The following is a 14,796-nucleotide window of genomic DNA, read 5'->3' as shown; positions in this document are numbered from 1 at the left end:
AACACCTAACAGCCATCAGTTCTCCTATACTCAGAACGTTGTATCATGTCACACAAAAATTGCTGAGGTCAAGAACAGTAAGTGAACTTGCGCTATCTCTAACTCAGATTCAAGTCCAACACCTAACAGCCATCAGTTCTCCTATACTCAGAACGTTGTATCATGTCACACAAAAATTGCTGAGGTCAAGAACAGTAAGTGAACTTGCGCTATCTCTAACTCAGATTCAAGTCCAACACCTAACAGCCATCAGTTCTCCTATACTCAGAACGTTGTATCATGTCACACAAAAATTGCTGAGGTCAAGAACAGTAAGTGAACTTGCGATATCTCTAACTCAGATTCAAGTCCAACGCCTAACAGCCATCAGTTCTCCTATACTCAGAACGTTGTATCATGTCACACAAAAAATCAGTTTTTTCGTGATGAGATTTGAAAGAACAACTACAAAGTAACCTTATTAAAATAATAAATTAAAAAATTATAGGTTAAACTATGTTAATTTAATTTGCACACTACAATAATGAACAAAATAGTTGTATTACTAACCAGAAGGGTAAGGGGTAAGATTTGCTATTTATAGGCAATGTTATGGTAAAAAGTAGGTTAGTGTGATGGGTAGCTTATGTTTGTGCCAGTGACACTGCACATCCCCATTCTGTGACTAATTGTCCTCCAACCCAGGCGTGGAGAACTACTCTCTTAGGGATAGGTAAGAAACACATTTTGATGGGTTTCATCCATGTTGATGTAGCACAAATACAACTGAATTGGCCATTCCTCTAGGTCAGCTTTCTGTAATAAAATAATGTTTATACTACTCATACCACTGTATGTTACTGAACATATCTATATAGCTCTTTTAGGAGTCAAAATAAAACATTTTTATAACATCATTCTGCCTAAATGTTGCCTTTTACGAAATCTCCAAAGATAACAAAAATTCTTGTTTTGTAACTGCAAACAAATTGATATTTTAAATATTACAAAATTAGGTGCTTTGAGATAACGTGATTTAGTTTTTAATCTAGTTTTTAGCATAAAAACGGTAGCTTTTTTCCTTTTTAGCCTTAAACTGCTAGTCCTTGTGGGCCACTGACCTGTGCAAGGATCTTACAGAATTAGAGGAGTCTCATAAAGCCATCTTGTCGTCTCGCCCCTTCCCTTCGAACAGCTCTGATTTCAGAACGATACAAAAAAACACAGTCCATACATCCATGTGACTACCAGCCTTCCCAAGTTCATCAGGCACATCGTCTACAACCTCGTAAAAGACGGCAACCCACCCACCATCATCGCCAATTCTATTCAAAGACTATAAGAGACAAGTGGCTGCACAGTGGGAGAAAAGCAAAAATCAGCGGAGTTTATTTCAACGAGAGTCTTTCGGGTTATCATAGGCTGTTACTCAAAGACGCTAAGCTAAGAGCCAGAACACATGGCTACGCTTTTTGTTTGGTTTAGTGGCGGGAGAGTATTGGTGAAAAAGGGAGAAACCAGTCAAAATGTTCTGGTCATCAAGTCTAGAGACGACCTAAAAAAGATAAACTAGGTTAGCCTAAAGTAAACTCAAACAAAAAACTAACTTAAATTGTTTAACTTCGAAATGGAGCCCTTTTTTCACCAGTATTCTGGATATTTGGTTGTTTATATTGTTTGTTGGAAGCTGTAGCATGAATTTATTTAGCCTATATAGTACCACCACAGCATTTCTTACCATATTTATACTATAGTAGGCCTTTAGAAATTGTTGATTTTTTCATAGTTTGTTTAATTTATTGTTGTTTATTGTATCTAGATCTCTGTTGTGTGTTGTTAATTGATTGTTGTTATTGCTCTTTACACCTCTTTAGTTTATTGTTCCCTTTATTGGAGGCAAAGAGGGTTTTGTTAATTTTTTAATAGTCCTATTTTAGCTTGTTATTACTTGTTGCCTCTCTACCTTGTTGCCAGTAATGTTTAGATTTTGTTGTTACATTATAAATAGTTTATTCTTAAACTCATTATTCATGCAGGAATTAAATTTAAAACCGATAGTCGTTTATATTACTGTAATTATGGCAGTTTTGATGAATGGACAAATAGCCTAGGTGAAAGTAGAAAGGATATAGACCTTCTTTATCTAAACATCAGATCTCTGAATAAACACTGGGACACACTAAAATTACAAATTTTATCCAAAAATAGTAGGCCTAAGTTTTGATCTGATTATTTTATCTGAAGTGTCATGTGACTCTCATGAGTTTAGCTTTATTTAGTTTTGCCATCCTACACTAAAGTGTCAAAACTTAGAGAAAACAAGGGGGGGAGGGGGGATTGTTATGTTTGTCAATGACCTAACGCTTCAGTTTTCACAAATCACAGTTGATAAACAAAAGCACTTACGAACACATTACTGGAGAATTGAGTATAGTGGGATCGAAAGAACCTTACAAATTTATTATTCATGCAGTGTACAGACCTCCCACCTCCTCTAGTGGTTTTTTCACTCCCACAGGCCCACCGAAGAGCTAACTTATGCCCTCACGAAACTGCACACACTCGAAAATTTGATACTAATAGGGGATACCAATATAAATCTGTAGAACACAAGTGATATAAATGTATTGAGTTATGAGGCAGCATTAGCAGAAAGGGGCCTAGAAAGGGGTATATGGGACTACACGAGAGAGGAAATACGCCTGGGTAGTGTAGTAAGATCATGCATAGACCACATTTATTATAAACTGGATATGTCTATTAAAAAACATTTTTCACTGGTATAATTAAAACCAAAATTTCTGACCATTACCCTATAGTTGCCAGAATAGAGCTATTGGGAGGAAGAAAAAGAGACACTGAGGTTGAAAAAACTAAAAATACTAAAAGAACCACTGCTAAGGAAACTCATAGAGAAAGAAACTTGGGATATAGAAGATACAAACTAGTGTAAATGCAGGATTCGAGAAAGTAATAAATAAATTCATTAGCATCTATGACAGAAGTACTATTACCATAAATAGGACAGGTGGGAGGATTGATAAGCAAGGTGGACACCACGTAAGGACTCCACTAAAAGAATGGATGAATCAGGAACTAATAAACTTAATAAAGGAAAGGGACAGAATATTTAGACTATGGAAAGGGGACCCCTCTAACATCAGATTCCGAAATTTGTACAAGAATTTAAGAAATAGATTGAACAATAAAATAAAGTATAGAAAAAAATAGGTATTACCAGCATTTATTCGAAGTCAACAAAAACAATTCCAGGAAGGTTTGGGGAAAACATAAATTATCTTTTGGGAAGAACAACTAAAAATAATATTGATAAGACAATTGAGGTGGCTATGGGAAAAACCATGAATAACAAAGAAATTGTGGATAGCTTTTGCCAATTATTTTTTAGAAGGCATTGATAGAATAAAACACTGCTGTGGTAATAGAGAGGAATGTGATATGAATGACAATATGGGATAACAGTGTATTACAGAATTTCTACATACCTATAGCTACTCCGAAAAGTATTGTAAAAAATAATAAAAGGCATTAATGCTGACAAGTCCCCAGGAATCGATGGAGTAAGAATGAAAGACATTCAAAAAGCAATGGATGGTATCACCAAACCATTGACTATATTAATAAATAAATCATTAAAAGAAGGAATATTTCCGGATTGCTTGAAAACATCTATTGTTAGACCAGTATACAAAAATAACAGTAAAAAGGATTTTCAAAATTATCGTCCGATAGCCATATTATCATCTGAGAGAGAAAATATTAGAAAAATATGTATTAGAAAACTTAAATAAATACTTAGATGAGAATAAAATATTAAGTCATAAACAATTTGGATTTAGAAAGAATTACAACACTGAAATGGCATTAAAAGGGTTTGCAGATATAGGAAATAAAATTATGGACACTAAACTGCATGGATTGGCTTTGTTTATTGATTTTTCAAAAGCTTTTGATACTGTAGAGCATAATAAGATTGTTGCAGCCCTATTCAAAATGGGTGTGAGGGGTCCCTATTTAGAATGGTTTAAGAGCTATTTAAAAAGACAGGAAAATTTTGTGGTAAAAGTATTGAACACCACTAAGCGATGAGAGAAATATAAAGTAACGGAGTACCGCAAGGAAGCCAAATCGGTCCAGCTCTTTTTATAATTTATTTAGATGAGATTTTAAGAAAGATTGAGGATTGTCACATTTTTGCTTTTGCAGATGACATACTACTCCTGTCACAGCATAAAGATATAAGAATTGCAGAAGAAATACTACAGAATAATTTTAACACGTTAAACAAATGGACTCATGACAATGGCTTGATAATAAACAACCAAAAGACATGCTTAATGCATATTTGCCAAAAGAATATGAAAATTGATAGAGTAGTAAATATTAAATACCATGATTGTGAATGTTTGCATGGTCATAAACAATGTCAATGTGAGAGTATTAAAATTGGTTGAAACTGTGAGATACCTGGGCATAACTGTTTGACAATAGGCTAACATGGAAACCTCATGTAACTTTACTACAGAGAAAACTCGGCCCCTGTATTGCCATAATGCATAAACTGCAAAATAAACTTACTGAACCAGCAAAGATAGCAGTTTATAAGGCACTATTTCAATCAATAATCACATATGGAATAACTACCTGGGGAACAACAGCGAATAGCCATTTAAACCAAATACTAAATTTACAAAAAAGATGTTTAAGGGCACTCTACGGATATGAATTGGACATAAATGACAATCAATTGGACCAGCACTATAGTTTAAAGGGACAACTAACACCTAAAGGATTGTATATATTTAAAAATTTACAGATATATTATGAAAACAAACAATTTTAAGGAAACCCTGGACAGAAGCTAATAATACTAGGCATTTGGCTAAGTACAAAATACACACCCCAAGGACAGACTATGGGCGCAGGCTACCAGAATATATAGTACCCAATCTATTTAATCAACTGCCTAGTGAAATAGAAAATTTACCAAATCTAAAGAAGTTTAAATCGGCAGCCTACATTTGGTTAAATACAGCTAGACCTCTATATCAAGTATAAAGACAAAACTTTGCCATTTGTAGATGTCTTAGAAATAGGCCTAGCCTGCCCAATCCCCACTAAGCCTGCACTGACATTCCACTACACTGCACAACACTCAAAACTATTTTCATTACTCAGATTCACTCTCACTGTACTAGACTGTTGTTTATTCACACTACTTTATTCACCGACTACGAAAAGGCCCACTAAACCCACTTTACTCAGTGAGCAAAACATAACATAAACATAACCCAAAAACAAAACATAACCTAGCCACGATTAGCAGAAACTGTTTCGACCAGACGACACTACTGCAACACAACTGGAGACAGACAAAGAGGAACAAATTCAGACAGGTATGCACGTATTACACACCACTGAACTCCAGAAGAATATATTGTTATTATTATTAGAAAAATCGTTTTCAGATATCTAACCATGTTATTGTAATTTATATTGTTTTTCGTTATGTAATCGTTATATTATTTTATTGTTATTGTTTATTGTTATTGTTATATTAAGTTCAAACCATATTTCATAACAATTGCCAAATATAAATAGAAACATGATGCCTGCCCTAAACCGCAATAAATCGTCATTAGTAGTTTAATTTATTAAATTGATTTAAGCGATACAACTTATTAAAGACATTATTGCCAGTAGAAGTGGAGCATAGGAAGTAAGGAAATATCGCTGGACCTCGCCGACAAGTTTTTTTATGTAACTTGGCGAGGCCAAACTGTGTAAAACAATGTAATTGAATAAATAAATAAATAAATAAATAAATAAATACATTTTAGGGCCACTGACAGACTTTTTAAACATTTCAAGTCTATTCATAATTTTATTTTCAAGAGGTCCGGTGAACAGACAAGACACTTATATACAAAACAGAAATTGTGTCGTCCTATTAAGTAATAGGCTTCAATGACACTCAGCCTAATTCCATAGCTGGACATGTAACACCACAGAACTTATTCTTGTCTACGAAGAAATGAAAATTCATACAAATTTTAATTAGAGCCTACACATAAAATCTTACCCAAGATAACTAGCTATGTAATACAACCAAATTTTCTTCATTAAGTTGGGTTTCATAGCAGTGTTTAAATAATGAAAGTATTGTTGTGCACCAAAAGATGACAATGTATGTTTTGCGGTAGTTAGGCTACGTGTTAACCCTTCCCATGCCGTAGACGGATGTATTCCAATGACAGACTTTGACCAAAACGCCAAATACGATTATATCCAAAATTATAGATTGTAAAGTGAAAGTAAAATTAAGTCTTATTTTACCAGGTGAAGTTAGGAGAAGAAGCTCTCTCTAACACTTACACTTAACCTGGGGACCAACGGCTTAAAGGTGACTTCCGAACCATCACCAATGGCCGGGCAGGCGGACTGCTTGCAAGGACAGGATCGCTCAGCGGCCACCCATCCAAGCAGCAGCCACGCTTGACATTGCTTGTACCAGTTATTTTGTGATAACCGTTGTACCCACTACACTGCGCCATTGGCACTTTGCTTGTCTCTTGTTTTTTAAAGTTGACTAGGAAGTATTTCTAGACAACCTACACTCCACAGCTGAGGAGAAGGTGCCGTTTGTCTAGCTCCATCCACCTGCTCATCTGTTTAGCACCATAACCAAATATATCTAGAAGATAAGATGATAGACCTTATCTATAAAAACCTTAGATAAGAAAATGCTCTAATAATTAGTAGTTCATATATGTTTCAGTTTTATTAGATTGTACCACAAATTTTAGTTTTAAATAAAATTCCAGTATGTTAATAGTGGTAAAATAGTTTGTTTTTAGATTTTTATCAATATAATACTAATTTTAACTAAATTGCCTTGTTTTATATTTTTTTGTGTTTAGCTCATATAGCATATTTATAATGATAATTTTTGAACTTAAAGAAAAATATATTTTATAGAAGTGTTGGTGTTAAAGGAAAATTATTGATCTCATTACAGAGTGGCAAGGGTTAGTATGTCACATGTTCAAATCTCATACTGTACCGATTGTATTAAATTGTAATTCTGGGGTAACTGGATTACTGGTGGAAGGAGTAGGCCCAGAAGAATGATAAGGACTAGACAGTACAAAAGAGGCTACTTATCAGCGAGGCGCGCATCGCAGATGGGAGTGTTTGATAACGAAATTGAGAGGTGGGGCGAGGTAGATGTGCCGTACCTCCCGTCTCAGTTGATCGGAAGTAGTAATAACAAGTAGTCTTTGAAAGTGCTTAGAGTTATTTTTTTGCTAATCGTCATCGAACCTGCGGGTAAGTGAACTTTTTAACTGGAGTCCAGTCAATATTCAATCTTAGTTATTTTGAATAATTTTGGGAAAGAAATATTGTAAAAATTAAATTTAATGGGAATTTAGGAACTTGTCCTTTTGATCTGTGCAATATAAAACTTGTTGGTGCAGTGAACACATGTATATAAAATTTTATGTAAAAATACTAAAAGAGTTTTGTGGTTGTTACAGATGCTTTCAGCAATATTAAAATTCTAACACTGAAAAGAAATAATATTTAAAGTAAAGTAAAGAAAATTAGTAACAAAATAAAATTGAATTTTGAAGAAAAATTAAAGTGACGAATTGCCAGATCAGATTAGAGTGTGAAAGTTTTGAATTTTGAAAATTGAATAAAAGACAAGCTGTAAGAACTTTGTACACTTTGAGTGACGAATATATTACAAGTTTGAATTTAAAAGTCATCAAGAAGTTTTTATTTTTAATTTTAAATCCAGTAATTATTTTCAAGAAGAGGTTTTATTTTAGTTTGAACTTTATTTATTTCAGAAGATTTTCTTTCCTTTTTTTGAACCTTCACAAAAATTTAAATTTCAAAGCTAACCCCTCATGTGCCAGTAAAATGGTACATAAAGATTGTTTTCAATTTGTTTAAAAAATTTAATTTTTAATTTTCCTTAAGTTGGTTGGTTGCAACTGATTCTCGGGGAAAGAAAATAATTACTAGATTCCGGCTAAAATTTAATTTTCTCAGTCCCATCTAGTCCATTGTTCTTTGCATCTTTACTTGTGCTGTATTCAACTAATAACAAAATCTTTTTAGACAATTAATTATATAACCATAAATTTCCGCATGTTTTATGCCACTAATGTTTTCATCACATAATATTGATGTTTGCTTGTGAAGATGGTAAGCGCAAAATGTTGTAAGTGTTATATTTGTGCACGTAGGGAGGGTTATATTTCTGTACTGTAACTACTCACGCCACCATATTGTTTATTAGCATTGCACCACGTTAAATACGTTAGCTGCTAACTCCTGTTTTGTCGCACTGTGCAGTGACGGAACTGGTACTCTAGATTAGCAAATTTCAGTAACGACTCTGTTTAAGCATACTGTCATTTTCTAAATCACAATTCCAATTAGTTTTTAGTTCACACCAATAAGAATCAACAAAACTGATTATTTATTAATCTTTATAAAAATAACTATAAAAATCTGCTGATTTGGAATGACTAAAAAAGCTATGGAATCAAAATGAGGAATGGAATTGACAATGAACCCATCCATACTTAACGTTTACAAGCAATTCTGTAAATAAAATTCAATCCTAAAATAGAAGATATAATCTTTAACTTACCAAATTGGGACATCACACCGGTTTTTGCCTCTATGGACAATAAAGGAAAGAAACCTCCACACCACCACAATTCACCAGTTAATACGCACTTCAGCATTTTTGCATTTTGCATATGGGCAACTCACAAATAATTCTACAAATGTATAAAATAACACCATTTAACTGTAACTTGTTAATGTCTTCATGTTAAGAATTTAATTTTTGAACTTTAAATTATTTTTTCTATATTATCATGAATTTAGCATAATTGAGTAATATGTAAGTGTCAACCAAATCCAAAATTAATTTAACAAAGTTATTATTAAATTAACATTAATTTAAAATGTTAATATTAATTTAACGATCCCATAATATTAAAACAATTACATTTAGCGTTAAAAAAGTAAAACACGCACCAGCACCAGCTAAACACGCCAATGAAGGCTGCACGGAAAATCAAGAATACTCAGCTCTACCCTCAAAACCTATAATGGCTTCCTTCGCCATGTGGATAAAATCAAGACTTGGAAGAGAACTGTGTTATAGAACTATGCTAAAACTATGAACAATTTTAAGCTAGTAATTTTAATATATATTAAAAAAATTATGTACCATTAATATAAAATTTTCTTTAGTAAAAAAAAAAAAAAAAAACAATCTAAGAGTACACCAGACCTTATGTTGTGTATTGGCTTTGCTAGTTTCATGCAAAATTTCAATTCTATAGCTCATTTTGTTCTTAAAATATCATGTGGACAGAGAAAAAAAAAATGGAAGAGAAATGTTTGCAATTCCATGAGTGCTACCCCCAAATTCTATGGCTCTCTATAGAAATTGCACCTTTAACAAATGATTATATTGTATTTAAATCTAAAAATTAGTATTAATTACCTGTATCTAGTAGATAAGCTCATTATTAGAACAGGCATTGAAGAACATAAATGTGTTAGCAAAGCTTATTCACTCTACAGTCTAGCTTATCAATATCTTGAGAACAAGATATCTTATAGACCAAATTTTGCACGAAGCTTCATTCATATATATAGGCAACACTTGAGTTCGATGATGGTCCACGTCACTCCATAAGATTTCTCTGAGCGTTAGGGAACATTACTACATTGGTCTTATGGGTAACCATGATGGCAACGAGTAAATTTCACAATAAATAATTAAATATGAAAACAAACTGAGTACAATCATATGAAATTTTAACACATGACATAGTAACAAATGAAGCCTATTACCTCAACACATGCAATATCACCACTTGGTGTGCAGACTTTTATTACTATAAAACACTACTATGAAAACCCAACAGAATGAACAAAACTGTGAATATATATCATGTCACAAGAAATGTTGAGAAAAATATCATCTGTAAACTAAATTTTGCAAGAAACTTCATTTTTACATACACAAAAATGAATTCTAGGGTGGTACATGTCCAACAATGGGATTTGGCTGAGCATCATTTGAAGCCTATCACTCAGTAGGCTGACACAATTTCTCTTTCTTCTGACGGGGATGTAAAAATTTCTTTTCTGTACAGTTATATGTTTGTCTGCAGGACATCCACAAAAATAAAATATGCTATTATACTTGAAATTTTGCATGCAACTTCAGCAAATCATGTTGTGGCGTACTGCTTGAGCAGTAAATAAGTAGAATAAGCTGTTCTGCTGTCTGTACTAAACAAAAGCCAGTAAAAGTGCAGTACATTGACATCCGACTGGATATATGGCTGCTGTGTATATTTGACGGTTAGGAGCCGACTGGTTTTATAAAACTAAGACCGATCATTATGAAAATTTGTATATATATATGTATATGCATTTTTTCACGGAGAAAAGTTTTATAAGCTATGCCCATTGATGTAACTCGCCACCAGGCGGGTGCTGCTGCAAAAAAATAAAAGTTTTCAAAGCGCCTGCACATTATAAACTTCAATTACGAGATAGTAACTTATATTAAATAGCCAAACACTATTAGAAGGCACTAAGTTATGATGTATATTTGTCTTTAAAATAAATTTCTGGTTGAATGCTCGAGTGTCAACCCACTTCATAATAAAAGCGTGCGAGAGGCCTCGGGAAACAGCTAGTTTAGAAATATAAGTAAGTTGCCTTTTATTTGTAAGTTCTAGTTGTTTTTTTTTTTTTTTTTTTGTAAGTTAGTTGTAATAGTTTTTTTGGTGCTTGGTTACTCCATAGATTTATTTTGTTTTCATAATTATGTGTAGTAAACTATCTGATTGTTTAAAAAAGGTTTATTGTATAGATTTTAACCCTTTGAGTGCCAACGCCCCGATTTTACCGGACGTTTGGGAAAAAAGTCAATAAAAATTGTAACTTTTAATATTTTTTAAAATAATATCATATTGAAATGTTTGTGAAGAATCGTTCTTTTTCAAAATAAATTGTTATAGTACACTTTCCGATCAAACTTTAAATTATGAAACTCACATATAAACATTTTTTGGTTGCCATAGCTTACCAGAAAAACAAATGTGACAATAGTTTCTTAAAAGTTGTATAACTTACTAATTATTGAAGATAATAATATAAATTTATCAAGATTTACAGACAATTACATACACTTTCCAGAGATATGGACTAAGAAAAGGATATGAATTTTGTTAGTGGTCATAGTAATTTTGGTTGAAAAATGAAATTTAAAAACTTGAATTTTTGAATTTTTTTTAGGTAGGCAAGTCCATTTTTGGTATTCCTAAATTTAGTGTTATAGTAACTTTGTTATTTTATGTTAATTAAACAGAGTTTTCAGAGAAAAATAAAAAAAGAATCATGTTGATAGCTTATTAAATAATCAAACTGTGAAATTTTTTACTAAAACCTTGCAAAAATGCCCTGCAAAAGGGCTTGGCACTTTTAGGTACAACACCCCACGCAATAAATACTTGACACTCAAAGGGTTAACCAACTGAAAGTGATGATTTTAGACAAGTATTAACAAAGCTATTTTAGAAATATTATTGAGAGGTATATTTAAAATTTACAGATTGAAAGAAATATTTCTATTTCAGTCTTGCCTTTGTCAATTTGATTATTTTTTGAGACTAAATATTTAATTCAATTGGAATATCCTTAAGCAACCAAATAGAAGTAAAAATACCCAAAAATGTTACTTAAACACATTAACATATAAACCAAATTTTGCTGTATCAATTGGGATTGCCAATCTATTTTCGACTTCTTAGTGTTATTATAAGAATCTATAGCACAAACAACAAAAAAACATGTATATTTAGAAAAATACCTGTGAACCAATTGGTGCGTCTTTATTTTTTATTTTAATGAATTTCGCTACTGTACCGATTGGGTACAAACAGAATCGTGACATTTAAGTTAGAAATTTGTCCACTTCATTACTTCCACTTCAAAAAGTTTTGTCATTCCATAACCTCACCTCAAGCATACTTTTCCACTCAGTGCAGTTCCTCTAAACAAACAGTTAACCACCACTCCCAATGTAAATACAGGTGAGTGTTTTGTTTCTAGCAGTATTTGTTTTGTGTTCCAGTTTCATCTTGTAATTAATTTACTACACAAAATTGTACAATGAATGATGACTTACATGAATGATAACAAATTAGTTTCTGGATGTTACTATTTCAAGTGAACCAGATCGGAAAATACGGTGATTTTAGACATCTGCATTCAATTTTGCCTGGATTCGTTTCATCTTCTTACAATATTATAGGCATACTGTATGTATAAATTCCACATAAATACAATTTATACACATATTTTATCAAATAAAGTTTCCCTCCCAACTCGTTTACTCCACTGTGTCTTTCACTAATTTCACTCAAATAGGAAACAAAATGCGCACAACACTGGATTTTTTTACAAAATCCGTTTTTTTTAAAGACAGCACTCATAGATGGTTTATTTGTGAAACAGTATTAACAAATCAGATTTTGAGATATGTTTGAGCTATACTATCAGCATGTTTAAGCAAGACAATAACAATCCTACTTTCCCTCACCTGATTTAGCCAACAAAGCAGTATTGAAATAAAGCAATATTCTGTAGTAGGGCCTTGCCAATATACTGCACCGTTAGTTCAAAAACCGGTGTAGGAGGCAACCAAAAAATTAAAAATCATCACAAAGGCACTACCACCAATCCAAGGGCTGACTGATATATCGATTGGTAACATCAAGCCATCTAATGTTTTACAATTTTAACAGTTATTGAGGCTGCTACATACAAGAGTGCCCAACACTTTCTATATGTAACCCCTCTCATGCCGTAGACAGATATATTCTAATGATACACTTTGACCTAACACCAGACACGATTATATACAAAATTATACATTGTCAATTTGGAAAGATTTTTTTAATTCACAAAAAGTCTTCAGAAAGGCAGAGCACAATCTGTGCCTATCAGTTTAACTAGTAAGTATTTTTAGATGACCTACATTCCAAGGTATGGGGAGGGGGTGCCCTTTGTCTAGTTTCACCCATCTGTATCTATCTTTGTCTTTTCCCACAGCCATAACCAAATATATCTGACCTGCCTAGATATATCTATCTTATCTTAGAAAAGATAGACCATATCTATGAAACCTTAGATAAGAAAATGCTCTATTAGTAGTTTATATAATTGTTCAGTTTTATTAAATCGAACTAACATAAATTAGTTATTTTTAGATTTTTATCAATAACTCTGCCAATTTCAATTAAAACGCCCTGTTTTATATTTTTTGCATTTTACCTCTTATAGCATATTTATTAATAAAAATTAGCTTTGGAACTTAAATAAAAATATATTTTATTATAAATGTGTTGGCAATAAAGGGAAAATTATAGAATTTCCGTATTTTTAATTTCTTAACGTCCTATTTTGGAATAGAAACTTAGTTACAAACATGTAAACTAAATAAGAATTTGAATTAACTCTTTTAAATTTACTGTTTAAGTAGATGATGATGAAACCTGGTTATGATAGGCGAACATCTAACATGATATGAGAAGTTACGGAATGACAGAAGACACCCTTGAAACTTCCAAACTAGGAATTTACTTTCTACTACAGCTAGAATAAACAAAGTGTATAATACATGTTGCAGATTACTTCTTTACTTATAATCAGATTTAATAATTATTAAATAATTTTAAAAAACTTTGCACGCCACTAATAAATCCATTGATTTCCCTATAACGGCTAAAGACATCTATAAAATATATTTGCCTTTTACGTTCAATTAGTCCTAATTTTTAATTATAAATAATGCTATACACAGAGGTTAATGCGAAATTAAAATTTACACTACACAGGGAGTTTTTAGTTGAAATTAGTTACATTTATTTGAATAGAAAATCTGAAAACAAACAATTCACTATAGTTAAATTTGATCTAAATTTCCAAATTCATGGTAACAAACTAATAAAAACTCATAATTATTATCACAGGGTAATTACCTAGTTATCTAAGAGCATTTCCTGTATTCTAAAGTTTCACAGAAATAAGGTGTATCTTAATCTTAATCATCCAAGGGCAGACAAAGATATATTTTGGTTATGGCTTCTGTTAGGACACACAGAGACAGATAAAAACAGGTGGACAGGGCAGCCCTCCTCCCCAGAGTAAATACTTTCCCTTCTCAACCGTGCGATACTGGCACCAGAGCCTGCACGCTGCCCATTTTTTCGAAGAATCTTTATGTGAAACTAAAACAAAAACTCTCCAAAGCGGCACAACGTGTAATATCGGATATAACTCTAGCCGGTGTTTTGGTCAAAGTCTACCATTCTGGTATCATCCGTCTAAGGCTATGTGCGGAACGATGGTTTAACCCTTAAGAACTGTTTATAATCGACATAAATCTATGTCGGTTAATGCCAGGCTGTTTGTGGTTGTTTAACCGTCAAAATTTTGTCGGTTCAAAACAATTCTCCTCCGTATAATTATTTTTGCTTTTTATTAATATACTCCATGGCTAAACGTATATCGGATATAATTCGAGTGCACCATTGGATTCGGAGAAAGAAAAATGCTAAGGAAACAGATGAGTTTTATTCCCTCTTTTGTTATTATGGTTATGACGTCTGCCAAGGCTTGTTATTTTGAACGTTGAAAAGAAAACGCGACGCCAGTTTGTTGTTGGACCGCCGCCATATT

General features: G+C 32.6%; 1 protein-coding gene across 1 annotated transcript in view; it reads right to left on the bottom strand.

Moving 5' to 3' along the window:
• LOC124368038 (BUB3-interacting and GLEBS motif-containing protein ZNF207-like) overlaps positions 1–14,320 on the bottom strand; it is a 36,316-nt gene extending 21,996 nt beyond the window's left edge. Inside the window, exon 1 of the mRNA XM_046825312.1 lies at positions 14,294–14,320. Coding sequence (XP_046681268.1) covers positions 14,294–14,320 — 27 coding nt within the window. The remainder of the gene's footprint in view (positions 1–14,293) is intronic.
• Positions 14,321–14,796: the final 476 nt, after the last annotated feature.

This window comes from Homalodisca vitripennis, chromosome 8 (assembly GCF_021130785.1).
Source record: "Homalodisca vitripennis isolate AUS2020 chromosome 8, UT_GWSS_2.1, whole genome shotgun sequence".
Classification (NCBI taxonomy): domain Eukaryota; kingdom Metazoa; phylum Arthropoda; class Insecta; order Hemiptera; family Cicadellidae; genus Homalodisca; species Homalodisca vitripennis.
This window is presented reverse-complemented; position numbering and strand designations above follow the sequence as displayed.